General features: G+C 41.3%; 1 protein-coding gene across 4 annotated transcripts in view; it reads left to right on the forward strand.

The window, feature by feature from the left end:
- Positions 1–14,285, forward strand: part of ARHGEF18 (Rho/Rac guanine nucleotide exchange factor 18) — a 68,132-nt gene that overhangs the window by 21,384 nt on the left and 32,463 nt on the right. For 2 of the 4 annotated variants that reach the window (XM_038771999.1, XM_038772000.1), the window contains exons 2-8: positions 1,660–1,730; positions 3,813–3,861; positions 7,979–8,123; positions 8,902–9,014; positions 9,189–9,329; positions 11,753–12,003; positions 13,322–13,447. In XM_038771999.1, coding sequence (XP_038627927.1) covers positions 8,056–8,123; positions 8,902–9,014; positions 9,189–9,329; positions 11,753–12,003; positions 13,322–13,447 — 699 coding nt within the window. In that variant the 5' untranslated portion in view covers positions 1,660–1,730; positions 3,813–3,861; positions 7,979–8,055. Of the gene's footprint in view, positions 1–1,659; positions 1,731–3,812; positions 3,862–7,725; positions 8,124–8,901; positions 9,015–9,188; positions 9,330–11,752; positions 12,004–13,321; positions 13,448–14,285 lie in introns of those variants that run through there. The other 2 variants (XM_038772001.1, XM_038771998.1) reach the window with 2 other exon arrangements.

The raw sequence follows: 14,285 nt of genomic DNA on the forward strand, positions 1-14,285 counted from the left end.
ATTTTAGGAAGGCAATCTGGGTTGTGGGGTGTAGTAGAGACTGAAGGGGGAGATGTTGGAGGCAGGGAAACCAGTGAGGAGGCTGATGTAATATTTGCATTGAGAGATGATATCTAGTGGATAGAGCATGGGCTTGGGAGCCAGAAGGACCTGGGTTCTAATCCGGGCTCCGCCACTAGTCTGCTGTGTGGCTGTGGGTAAGTCACTTCACTTCTCTGGGTTTGAGTAACCTCATCTGTGAAATGGGGATTATGACTGTGAGCCCCATGTGGGACAAGGACTGTGTCCAACCTGATAAGCTTGTATCTACCTCAGTGCGTGGTACAGTGCCTGGCACAAGGAGCTTAACAGTATGGGAAGCAGTGTGGATAGAGCATGGGCTTGGGAGTCACAAGGACCTGGGTTTTAATCGTGGCTCTGCCACTTGTCTGCTATGTGACCTTGGGCAAGTCACTTCACTTCTCTGTGCTTCAATTACCTTATCTGAGAAATAGGGATTAAGACTGAGCCCCATGTGGGACAGGGACTGTGTCCAACCTGATTAACTTGTTTCCACCCCAGCACTTAATACAGTGCCTGGCACATAGTAAGCATTTAAACAAAGACCACAATTATTATCATTACCAAGTACCATTTAAAAAAAACAACTTGAATCAGGGTGGTGGTTATTTAGGTGGAAGAAAGTAGTGGACCTGAGAAACATTTTGGAGAAAGAACTGGCAGGATTTAGTGACAGACTGAATATGAGGGTTAGAATATAGTGAGGAATCAAAGATGAGCCCAAGGGTGTGGGCTTCTGGGACAGGGAGGGTGGTGGTGTCCACAGAGATGAATAAATTAGGAGGAGTAAGTTTTAAGAGGGAAGAGGAAGAGATCAGTTTAATGTGCTGGTGGGACATCGTCATTCATTCATTCAATCGTATTTATTGAGCGCTTACTGTGTGCAGAGCACTGTACTAAGCGCTTGGGAAGTACAAGTTGGCAACATATAGAGACGGGCCCTACCCAACAACAGGCTCACAGTCTAGAAGGGGGAGACAGACAACAAAACATATTAACAAAATAAAATAAATAGAATAGTAAATATGTACAAGTAAAATAAAGTAATAAATCTGTACAAACATATATACAGGTGCTGTGGGGAGGGGAAGGAGGTAGGGCGGGGGGGGGGATGGAAGGGGGAGAGGAAGGAGGGGGCTCAGTCTGGGAAGGCCTCCTCAGAGGTATGGCCTGAAGGCAATAGACATCCCATCAATTGAGAGAGATCAATCTAATGTAAAAGAATGAGCTTTTGGGGGAAAGCCCCAAACACCACAAACTACTTGGGCTAGGACTGATGAAAACATTGAAATCACTCCCTATAAGCCAAGGGTATTCCTTATCAACCAGTAATCCTTGTACGTGAAGAGTAACTTGTCTTTTTAAATCACTAGCTGGTTTCGTGTCCAGAATGTTGTTTTTTGCTGCTCTTATTTCTAGTATGACTCAATTGTAGGAATTTTTCTTATCTTTATTATACAAGATTGTGGATTTTTGTTGTAAAACAGATTAAAAATTAAGCCTAATTCTTTTTTTTTTCCCCTCTTCCCCTGTTTACAGCATTGGCTCTCTGGAGGAAGTAACGTAATAATTAAGACTGTGCTTTTGTTTCACTTTCAGACTGTGCGGTGAATGTTCATAAGAATTGTAAGAATTTACTGGCAGAGTGCAGTAATAGCAATAAACCCAAGGTAGGATTTTTAGACCCTCTCCCTCTCCCCTTTCTCCCCCACTTGAGGAAAAATGACATAATTTTAATTTATGTATTAGATATTTGAGGCATGTTTGGTGATTCAGAACTAAAAGCCAAAATTGTTTACCAGAGCTCTTGAAGTTTAAAATAGATATCCACCTGTTTGAAATAGTGTAAGTGTCATTTGTCTACAACTTGGGGTGGATGGACTAAGTGACCTCTTAAAGCCACTCAAACTCTTGAGTTCTGTGATTCTGTAATTTTATGGTTTTATAATGTAGATAATCCCCCGCCCCCCAAAAAATCATGGGCTTTTTGCATTTTCAGGTAAATGCCAGATAAAAGGAAATCTGAGGGAAATTTCATAGAGGCCAAGAGATTATTTTAAATAAGATTGAGTTTCTCTGATGGCATTGACTTTTCATGCTTAATTAAAACCTGCAGCTTGGTAGACAATGACCCAATTGGATATTAAGTACCTGGCCTTAATAAAACTAGACTACCTTATGTTACATACTAGTAGAGGACCTACTTAAAATTTGGTGTCCTTTTTACTAGCTTAGGCTTGTAATTTTCCAGAGAAAAATGCGCCAGATTTCTTTTTTTCTGGGCCTTACAATTTTGTCTATTGGCCTTCCAAGAAAGCAGTGTTCTTTCCTGCTTATTTACTCCTCAGTGAAAATTGCAAAGTGATAGTGATGATAATTGTATGTGTTAAACACTCACTTTATGCCAAGCACTGTACCGACTGCTGGAGTGAATATAAAATTAATCAGGCCGGACATAGTCTCTGTCTCACATGGGGCACTCAGTCCAGAGGAGGGGTAGCACAGGTATTTAATCCTCACTTTACAAATGAGGAAATAATAATAATAATTTTGGTATTTGTTAAGCAGTTACCACGTGCCAAGCACTTTTCAAAGCGCTAGGGTAAATACAAGGTAATCAGGTTGGACACGGTCCCTGTCCCACGTGGGGCTCACAGCCTTGATCTCCGTTTTACAGATGAGGTAACTGAGGCACACAGAAGTGAAGTGACTTGCCTAAGGTCACACAGCAGACATGTGGCAGAGCCCGTAAACTCGTTGTGGGCAGGGAACTTGTCTACCAACTCTCCCAAGTGCTTAGTGCAGTGCTCTGCACACAGTAAGCACTCAATAAATGCCATTGATTGGATGATTGCTTAAATGACTCACCCAAGGTCACAGGAGGCAGTTGGTGGAGCTGGGATTAGAGCCTAGGTCTACCAACTCTGTTGTATTATACTTCCCCAAGTGTTCCGTACACTGCTGTGCACATAGTAAGTGTTCAATAAATACCGGTGATTGATGGATTGATCAGTCCCTTGTCTCTCAAGCCCTTCCTCTTTCCACGAGGCTGGCTTCAAGTTCATGGATGTAAGAATGACAAATATTCTTGAAAAGAAAGGGTCTCCTGCCCTTCCCGGCCCCAGCCCTATTTCAAGGCTCTGTGTTTCATCTTAGTGATCTTAGATTCTTAGGGGAAAACCAGGATTGTTTTCTAGTCCTCCAAATGCTGACTCCCACCACGGGTCTGGGAGTCAGAAGGACCTGGGCTTTAATCCCGACTCTGCCACTTGTCTTCTGGGTGACGTTGGGCAAGTCACTTTGCTTGTCTGTGCCTTGGTTCCCTCATCTGTAAAATGGAGATTAAGACCGTGATCCCTATGTGGGACGTGGGCTGGGTCTAACCTGATGAGCTTGTATCAACCCCATCGCTTAGTGCAGTGCCTGGCACGTAGTAAGTGTTTCATATTACCATAAAAATGCTAGATTTGGTATTAAAGTTTTCAACTATTACTAAAGAATCAGAATTTAAATTCTTTTTTGTAAGCCAAGAGCGAGACCTAATTTAAGCTACTTTGGAAGCATTTGATTTTTGTCGTGAAATTTTAAAAACAGTTGCAATGATCTTTGAGCTTCCTATTTTAATTTTTCAAAATCTTCCATAGAAAGTAATGAAATTGACTTTTAAAAAAACATGTTCCTGGGGGAATTGTACAAGCCACCCATCTGTCCATTCATTAACTTTCATTGTTTTAAAACCTTTTTACCCACAGCAGAGACCTCCTGGGTCTCCACCAAGTTCAACCCAAAGATTTTATCAAGGTTCGTTCTTGAATTATTTTTCAATTTTAAAATGGCTTATACATGTTTTAAAAAAATGGTGGTGTAGCATGTTCGAAAAGGGCAATGATTCTGATTTATAACATTTCTGATTATTTACAGTTCACTGAGCAGTAAGATGACTTGATTTTACCCTAAGGAGTGGGGCCTTTTTAAAATATATTTTTATTCTGTTTTATAATTTCTTGCTGTGCAAACATCAAAATGAGGTAGGGAAGAGAAATCAATGAGTGAGCTTATTATCGATTATGTCTATTCTCAGTCCTTGGAAAAAACTAGAACTGTGAACTGAAAACTTCATTTGACATCAGGTTTGCTTAATTGTCTATTTAAAACTTGCTAGAAGTCTCCAGAGACAGCAGACATTCTAAATCTGAAAGAAAAGTCCTCATTGAAACAAGGAATAATTTGGAGGGGTGGGGGAAGGAGGAGGGAAATGAAAATAATATGAAAAGGGACCAGTTATTTCTGAAGCAGAGCTTTTGAAACAGCCTCTAGAGCTGTCATGGACAAGATTTTCCAGTTTTCAGATGCTGTTATTCCTCGAGACTTTTTTGGAATGGGGCATTTTATTTATTTATTTATTTGTTTGTTTGTTTGTTTGTTTATTTATTTATTTATTTATTTATTTATTGTATGATATGAGACTCCAGGAATTTTGCCCAGTGGAAATGAGTACACACATCTTTTTTATTTTTTGAGACGTCTTTATGATTTCTCTGACCATACAGGGGTATTAGGAGCCTGCACATTTAGTACATAAGGTGCTTTCTTAAAAGTTGGTATTTCTAGAGGAGTGCTGCTGTTTTCAGCAAATTTAAATGGTCATAGTTTAATCTTTCATTTTGGCTGTCTCTAAAGATGCCATTAATGATAGGTTAATGACTTCCTTAACCTTATTCGCATCTTGGCCTGATTGGCCTGAATGTCTCTGACAAGAATTAATGGGAGCTATGCAAATGTATTGAGGGAGTGGTGTTACCAGTAAGGGACTTGTAAGGAACACAAAAAGGGCCAAATTATGTTGTATAACATGATACAGGCCCCTATTCAGATGGGTTTCTTGCCAGAAAAGGCACTTGAGAATTTACAGCAGTACTGGACACTTCTGTGTTGGCTGTTGTCAAGTTTACTCCTAACAAGATTATTATTTTTTTTTCAAAAGCAAAAAAGGAGATAATACAAGAGCATTAACTGTGAGAGGAGTTGTTGCTCCCAAGCTTGGGTGTGTCTTTCTTCTTGGGGGAAGGAACCGAAACTAAAATAAGAACCAAGGAATAGTGAAAATAGAAAAGTTATTTGCCCTGAGTTGTTTTATAGAAACAGCTCTGTGGTATCCAGTCTAGTTTAGTGTGAGAGGCTAACAACAATCGATATGAAATCTCAGCAGTGTGCAGACAGTGCTAATTAAACTCTGAAGATGACTCTTTGGTTAGTGATGGTCTTGTTGTACTTGACTGTGTAAATGGGTCCAAGTTCTGGGGAGAGATTGCCGACTCGCCTCTCCTCGGTTGTCTGTTTTCGTCAAAACAGAATCCAGTATTCTCTCCCTCCTAAAATCCGTTGGAGATCCAGAGGCAAAAATGTTTGGAGATCGAGCCCACAGTTGAATGTGTTTTGCTGTTTCTGTGCTTTGGGAGATCGATCCTTCCCGTGAACTCTCTGGGGTAGGGCTCTCATTGTTACTATCCCAGTTGTGGGTCTGAGGGTTGAGGAAGGAGAGGATAACTGACTCACACAAGGAGCACCAGCCAATTAGCCGCACAATCCAATTTACAGCCCAGGAGATACCAGTCCGTTGCATGTCCCATCTGCCTTCAGGAAATTTATTTTCACACCGTATACGGTCCCAGAAAAACATGTGCCTATATATGGATATTTTTTAATAGCAACAATGGTTTTGAAAGTAGAATACCCTAAAGAAAGGAAGATTCAGTACTGTTTGTGTGCATCGCTGTACTAAACTATCATGTTGTACCTCCTTTAAAAAAAAATCAAGGAAAAATATGCCACAAGGTCGAGCAGTTATATTTTTAAGTCCGGAGTTCAGAACTTCTAAAACGGATTTTGTTTGCCTTATGTTTATAACAAATAGGTATTTTTTTCCAAGAAAAATCACCTAATCATTCGAAAAACTAAATCCTCAGTACGTAAAGGAATGAGTGAGGTCTGCTTCATGTTGAGTTGTCAAGGAGGGAAGGCAAACTTCCAGTTGAGCATACTTTATATTTTCATGAACCTGATAGATTTGCTGTTTTCTGATTGCACTCAAAGATTCTGGCTGTGAACCTGTCTGTAATGTAGCCTTCAAAATAGACACTCACCTGCCAGGAACAATTTATGCTGCCCAAATAGAAAAGAATGTTTGGGTTTCTCTCACTTTCCCATGAAGGAGAAGGTGGCCAGATGTGGATAAATATTTTGTACTTGTATTTACAAGACTTGGGTAATGCAATTAAATTGACATGATTTCTGCTGCCAGTTGTTTTTCTCTGTATGTGGCCCAACTTATGAACTTTACACTTATTATCTGTTGGATTTCCAACACTATTTTGAAATCATAATTACCTGGGTGGGGTTCAGTGTGATGTAAAGTAGTTGATTGTGCTGTACAGATTAATATTCCTTATTAACTTGGTATTGTGTCAGTGTTTATAGTGGTAATAATAATGCCAAAAGAGATGGGGCTACAGGTCAGTGAATGAATTTAACCTCTGTTTAAATTGTTCCTTAATGCATAGCTTGTGTGGCCTGTCACCACACGACTGGTAGTTTAAAGGGCAATATCCAAGCTGTCAGACTCACATGGAAAACTCCCTTCCTTCTGCCCTCAATGAGAAATGATCTCTCGTAATTCACCTCCCTCTCTTCACTTCCCTTCTCCCCCCCACCCCAAACACACCCAATGAAGAGGACTCCCTTGGAATAATCTTAGATTCTATCTAAACTAAGCCCACTAGCAACTCTGAATTCCCAACTCTTAAATGGAAAGTTATTAAATAAAGGTTAACAGTGTGTTTGCTTTGCTTAGATTCAGCAGTCTGCAGATACCAGAGACTGCTGAGGACTAACAAACTTATTGCTTTCCTTCAGATAACCCTTAGGTGTAGCTGACAATTAGAGTCAGATGGAAGAACACTTGCTTAAACCACTAAGCCACCAGACACACAGCAGATTTAGTTTAATCCTCAGTGTGTATTTTTCCTGTCTGGAGCACAACCTTGAAATGGTTTATTCAGGGAAACACTTTAAGGAAAATTCTATCTGCTAGTGGATTTTTTTTATTTTTTAATTTTTTGGGGGGTATTTCCAAACTTGCATTTTCATTCAGCAGAAACATTTCTTCTAAACGTGCATGCTGAGCGTTTTACAGGTAACTCTTAGCATATCAACTGGAACCATAACAGATTGTCAGTTTATTCAGCCAGCATTGCCCAAGTTTTACAAAAGCATATTGTCATTTGGGCGGATTAGCTCCCATTGTTTCAAAAATCATTCAAACGTCGTTTAATTGTGTTGTCTGCGGTTCTGTGGTTTTTATGGAAATGAGTAGAAAGTGAATGTTTCAAGACCTCTTCATTTTCTGAACTTATATTGAATCTAAAATGTTCTTTGCTGTGTGTCACGTATGAGCCGTCATATATGCAGGCTTTGGTGTTTTACCGAGGGAGAAAATACTGTGCAATTTCCACACTAAATGGGCACAGTAGGGACCAATTTCCTGCCCTTCAGACCTGCTGATTTAGCCAATACAGTAAGATAAGTGACAGCTTTACATTTCTAGAAGGATCACTAGGTAGTATAAAAACAGTGCATCTCTGGACCTCACTTGGCTGAGTCTTAGGAGACCCAGGTGTGAACATGGGGAATACAAGTTCAAAAAGCAGTTGCAGAAACAACGCAATCCCGGGTCATCCCGAGCTGTCATTTTATGGCTCTTTTTCAAGGAAATGGAACGAGAATGTCTTTTTGGATAACGAGCTCTTGACGTCCAAGATCTTGAATGTGCTGCGTCCACATTCAGAAAGGGACTTAAGAGCAGGAAATCTTCACTGTCCTGCTCACTTTCTGAGTACCAACTCTGTCTTTGCCTCCGTAGCCGCCTCTCTGAAGGAGCAGCCCCGAGGCAGCCTCTTGCGCTCCGATGGCACCCCAGGTGTGTCGCGGAATGTCGGCATGACTGTCTCTCAGAGAGGAAGTCCTCAATCTGCGTCGAACGCCACTGGGACTGTAAATAGATTTGGGTGAGTTACCTCGTTGCAGAAAACCTTCATGTTTCATTATCCTTCTTTCGCTCTTTGAATGTTTATACCAGGTGCCACTTGAGAGGAATTCATGTTAAAGTGATGTCTAAAAACCAGTGGCCCGGGTCTCCGGGAAGCTGCATATTCTCTTAGTTCTTCTGGCCGAACTGAGAGATCCCGGTTTGAATCAGGATTTTGAGTTCTGGGTCTTCTTTAAAAGTGGGTGATTTGATTCCAGGCATTGCACATCAGGAGTGGTTTTTATAACTAAATGCCCAGCTGTTTAAAAGCTAGGTCAGTTTCCATTTCAGTAACCTCGGATTGAAATCTCGGACAGTGTTTAAAGCTGTTGGGTAGTTGAAGTACTTGTTATGTTGTGGTGGGGCGGGGGGGGTGGGGGGGTGGCTTTTTGGGTTATCCCGCACTGGGCCCCTGAGAGCGAACTCCATTCTCGAAGCTGAAAATGTTGACTGGTGTTCAGTCCCTGTCGCTGGTAAATACACGCACCTCTCTTACTCTGGTACCTGGTCCCGGGACTACATTGCGTTCCAAGAACTAGACAGAAAAATAACTTTCTATTGAGCTCCCAATTTTAAAATGTATGTTTAATGTTTTATTCAGGTAATAGTACATCTCTGTAATAAAGGGAAATGATTAGTATTGAAACTGATCGATTGTCCTGTTCTACTCCTCCAATGGGTTATCAGTCTATGTTGTAATAATAGAATTGTGTGGTTTTTTGTTTTTGTTTTTTTTTTTTGTTTTCCTCTCTATTTAGACCAATCACAGGAGAGATGGATGAAGCAGATTCAGGACTTATAAAACTCAAGCAGGCAGCAGATGATTCTCTTTCGCTTGTGTCTTCGGCAACCGAGACGATTTTTGTGGAGGGTATTGGACTTTTTATTTCTCCTCAGTTGCCCCCTTTTGAAGCAAATTTATTGGGTTGCCTCTAGTGAATTGAGTCAGTTTATGAATTCAAAGACCACATGAAAAGGTGGAATGAAGAGGATTACAAGTCCTAGTCCTGGAGAATCAAATTGTTTGTGTCCTTTTTTGTTTTAGATTCTTATTCTGCCTCCCTAAGAAGCGAGTTAGAAACAGATGCCCTTGAGTTTGAGGCTGAGTCCTGGAGTCTCTCAGTAGAGCCACCGTATGCAAAAAAACAAAAAAGGGAAGTAGTGAAAAGGCAAGATGTTATCTATGGTAAGAATTGACTACTTCAATTCCGTGTCTGTGACTGTGCTCCTTCAATTCCTGTACAGAATTGTTTTCCTGGGCTGACCTTAGCTGTATATTTGCATTCCCGATGCAACCACCCCAGTTTGCAAGCTTCCTTCATTTTCAGCCTCTAGATATGGCTCGAGCTTGGGTTCTGCTTTTTGACTTATTTTTCCAGATTAATATTTTTTTCTCTCTTTTTAAAAATCCATGTTGACACTAGCTAAAATCCTGTAATACCAGCCCCGGTCTCCAAATACAAGCGGGATTAGACCAGGTTGTAATTCTGGGGACAGTTTGCCAAGATAAATCCATTTACTGAAGTGAAAGGCTTTGATGACTTGAAGTGGTATTCCTTCCTCTGGTTTGGTACTGACTCCCATTTCCCATTGCCATGACAGGGGGAAACTGTGTTTGTGCCATTACTATACTGTATTTTGATTGTCTTAAATTCATATCTTAACCCATTTTTGTTTGATTTACAAAGACATCGACATGATTTTTAATAGGGTAGCTGGCAGCTCCAGAATCCTATGTAGATTAGAAGATGATGAATTCTATCTTCCCAGTATTTCTCTTGTGGTTTCAACTGGATGAGGTACACAGTTGATCAGGGATTGTCGCTGGTGCGAAACAGCTATTGATTCCAACCCTGATTACAAGACAGGGTGGTAAGGGATTGTAATATTGCTTAGCAGCGTGGCGTAATGGATCGAGCACAGACCTGGGAGTCAGAAGGTCATGGGTTCTAATCCTGGCTCTGCTACTTGTCTGCTGGGTGATCTTGGGCAAGTCACCTTACTTCTCTGTACCTCAGTTACTTCAGTGTAAAATGGGGATTGAGACTGTGAGCCCCATGTGGGACAGGGACCATGTCCAACCCGATTTGCTTGTATCCACCCCGGTGCTTAGTACAGCACCTACGCACAATAAGCACCTAATAATAATAATAATAATAATGGCATTTATTAAGTGCTTACTATGTGCAAAGCACTGATCTAAGCGCTGGGGAGGTTACAAGGTAATCAGGTTGTCCCATAGGGGGCTCACAGTCTTAATCCTCATTTTCCAGCTGAGGTAACTCAGGCACAGAGAAGTTAAGTGACTTGCCCAAAGTCACACAGCTGACAAATGGTGGAGGTGGGATTTGAACCCATGACCTCTGACTCCAAAGCCCGTGCTCTTTCCACTGAGCCACGCTGCTTCTCAAATATCGAGTATTAACAAATATCATAATTATTAGTATTATTATTAGTATGGGTAGAGGACAGTTTCTCCCGGAATAGAGTTCAGACTGATCGCCGCAGGTATAACTGAGCAAACATAGAAGACTCGTAAATGGGGTAACAAATTCTGTGGTAATTTTAAGGAGTGTGTCAGTGTGGGTGTTGTCTGTCCTTTCTGCCGCTCTTTGAACTTACCCAGGGAAGTAACAGTATGAAACTTCTGTGGTTTCTTTGTCAGAGTGTGGACAGGAAAGGTGAGGGGGTGTTAAATGCACCGCAAGAACTAATTGGGAAGCCAGAAAGCTATCTGTGACTCTTTATGCAGTCGAGAGCCCTTTGGCAGTCCCTTCGTATGTAGCTCCCATTTACACTCCAGATCAGTTTGGTGCCTTAAACTGGAAGGGTGTGATAGAGGGAGGGAGATGAGGAGGGCATAAGGGGAAAAGAAAGGAGAATCCCGGATCGGTGGCCGCTCTGGAGACTCTGAGAGATTGGAGCCCCTTGTATTGTAATGGTCCTGAAGCGAGCAGAAGCAGCGTGGCCTTGTGGATAGAGCATGGGCCTGAGAGATGGAAAGACCTGTGTTCTAATCCCGGCTCTACCACGTGTCTGCTGGGTGACCTTAGGCAAGTCACTTCTGTGCCTCAGTTACCTCATCTGTAAAATGGGGTTTAGGACTGTGAGCCCCGTGTGGGACAGGGACTGTCTAACCTGATTCACTTGTATGTACCCCAGCGCTTAGTACAGTGCCTGGCACATAGTAAGCACTTAACATAAGCTCGTCCTCTAGACTGTAAACTCATCTGGGCAGGGAATGTGTCCGTTTATTGTTATATTGTACTCTCCCAAGCGCTTAGTACAGTGCTTTGCACACAGTAAGTTCTCAATAAATACAACTGAATGAACATTTTTTTAAAAAAGGTCTTTACATGTCCTTATTTTGTTAATAATAATGATAATGGTATTTGTTAAGCACTTACTATGTGCCAAGCACTTCCCCTTATCGTGCTGGGAGAGTTCTCGAATGGCTTGATAGTGGTATGGTCTGAATATGTCACTTCAGAAAATGAGACCATTTAATTTTTGGGCTGCTCACCTGCTATCTTACCTTTTCATCATACTCTAGAATTTGGGGTTAATGTTAGTAAGGGATCGCATTGCCATTGCCATTTTTCCCTGCAGAGCTGATGCAGACAGAAATGCATCATGTCCGAACGCTGAAAATCATGCTGAAAGTCTACTCGAAAGCACTGAAAGAAGAAATGCAGTTCAGCAGTAAAGTCATCAATCGAATCTTCCCGTGTGTGGATGACTTGCTGGAGATGCATGGACAATTTCTGTTCCGATTAAAGGAGCGCCGGAAAGAGTCCTTGGAAGAAGAGAGCGACCGGAATTATGTCATCCAGAAAATTGGCGACCTTTTAGTACAACAGGTGAGAATTATTATGTGTTAAAAGCCCCCAAACTAACATATAGTGAAAGCTAATAACATCAGAGGAGAGCTTTCAAATAGAGCCAATTTCAATATCCTGGGTTCTAGAAGGATTCATATTCGTTTTTGAGGGGCATGTGGGTTGGAGTATCACTGAGCATGACTTAAAATAGAGATAAAACAATAAGCATTCTATTGTATTGAGCTCCTACTGAGTGCAGAGCTAAGCACTCAGTGTTAACATAAGCAGAATCAATCAATGTATTTCTAATTATTGTTATTATCATTATCATCATCATCATTATGGTATTTGTTAAGTGGTTACTATGTGCCAAGCACTTCTAAACATTAGAGTAGATACAAGTTAATCTGGTTGGACACAGTCTCCGTCCCACATGGGGCTCACACTCACAGTCTAAGTAGAAGCAGCATGGCCTAGTGGATAGAACATGGGTCTGGCAGTCAGAAGGTTATAGGTTCTAATTCCGGCTCTGCCACTTGTCTGCTTTGTGACCTTGGGCAAGTCGCTTATCTCCTGTGTCTGTTCCCTCATCTATGAAATGGGAGTTAAGACCATGAGCCCTATGTGGGACAGGGGCTGTGTCCAACCCTGTTATCTTGTATCTGCCCCAGTGCTTAGAAGAGTGCCTGGCACATTAAGTGCTTAAGAAATGCCATAATGATCATTATTATTATTATCATCATTATTAAGTAAGAGGGGGAATAGGTATTTAATCCCCATTTTACAGTTGAGGAAACTGAGGCACAGAGAAGTTAACTGACTTGCCCAAGGTGACACAACAAGCAGTTGGCAGAGCTGAGATTAGAACCCTCACACAGTAAGTGCTCAATAAGTACGATTGAATGAATGAACCCAGATCTTCTGACTCCTCTAAACCCATGCTCTTTCCACGAGGCCATGCTGCTGGTTAAGTTGACTTCTTGAGTGCTTACTGTGTGCAGAGCACTATACTAAGCTTTTGGGAGAGTACAGTACCACAGAGTTGGTAGGCCTGTTCCCTGCCCTCAAAGAGCTTGCAGTCTAGAGGGGGAAACAGACATTAAATTACAAACATGTACATAAGTACTGTACATATAGGATCCTTTGGAAGCTTACAATCTAATGGAGGAGACAGGCAGACAAAAACTACATACAAATAGTAGCAGCAGGGGGAAGAGCAAGGATATCAGTAGCAGTGAATATGTCAGGGTGAAATATCAGGATAAATAATTATATACATAAAGGGCTAAGGCTGGGGTTATGCTCTTTACTTGACAGTTTTGAACAGTAGACTTTTAGTGACATTTTTTGCCTTTAGTTTTCTGGTGAAAATGGAGAGAGGATGAAAGAAAAATATGGTGTCTTCTGTTGTGGACATAATGAAGCTGTCAGTCACTATAAAGAGCTTCTGCAGCAAAACAAGAAATTTCAAAACCTGATAAAGGTAAGAAATAATAACGTGACTCCTTTGATGGCATTGTTGGAAAAACTCTAAATTTTTAGTTCAGGGAGACTTAAATCATAACCTGCATATTGTACCCTGCTTATTATTAATAAGAAGTGTGGTATTTGTTAAACTCCTACTGTGTGCTGAGTGCTAAGGTACATACAAAATAATCAAGTCAGACACAATCCTTGGCCCACGTGGGGCTCACAGTATAAGTAGAAGAGCGCAGGTATTTAATCCCTATTTTACAGATGAGGAAACTGAGGCACAGAGAAGGTAAGTGACTTGCCCAAGGTCATACAGCAGACAGGTGGCGGAGCTAGGATTGGAACCCAGGTCCCTTCACTCCCAGGCCCTTTCCACTAGGCCACGCTGCTTCTGTTGGAAGAGACATATTCAGGTCCAGTTTGGGCATTTCACAGGAAATATTCTTGTTTCGTCCTCAAAGATCCCACAATGAAAAAGAGGGTCGGTACTTATCTGATAGGAAATGTGCTACCTCGTCTGACAAAAAAACAAGAGAATAGGGATCACTTGGGAGTTTTACTGAATGTGGGCCATTCAGCGAAATGTTTTCCATGTCCCATAATACAGTTAATTGTCTGGGGTTCACAGTTCTTTTGTAAATCAGTTTTTCTAGGTTTGCTTTAAAAAAAGAGCTAATTTTTTCCTCTAAGGAATTTTAAAATCCCACTGTCCAGTTTTGGAAGGGTTTTTTTTCCCCAAGTTTGTCATGCTTTATAAAGGAGAGTCCTGTGAATTCTTAGAATAGTCTGTCCTCTGTAGCCCAGTAATAAGGAAAGGCCTCTGTTCTGATAACTGGAAAATACGCAGT

This window comes from Tachyglossus aculeatus, chromosome X1 (genome assembly GCF_015852505.1).
Source record: "Tachyglossus aculeatus isolate mTacAcu1 chromosome X1, mTacAcu1.pri, whole genome shotgun sequence".
Taxonomy (NCBI): Eukaryota; Metazoa; Chordata; class Mammalia; order Monotremata; family Tachyglossidae; genus Tachyglossus; species Tachyglossus aculeatus.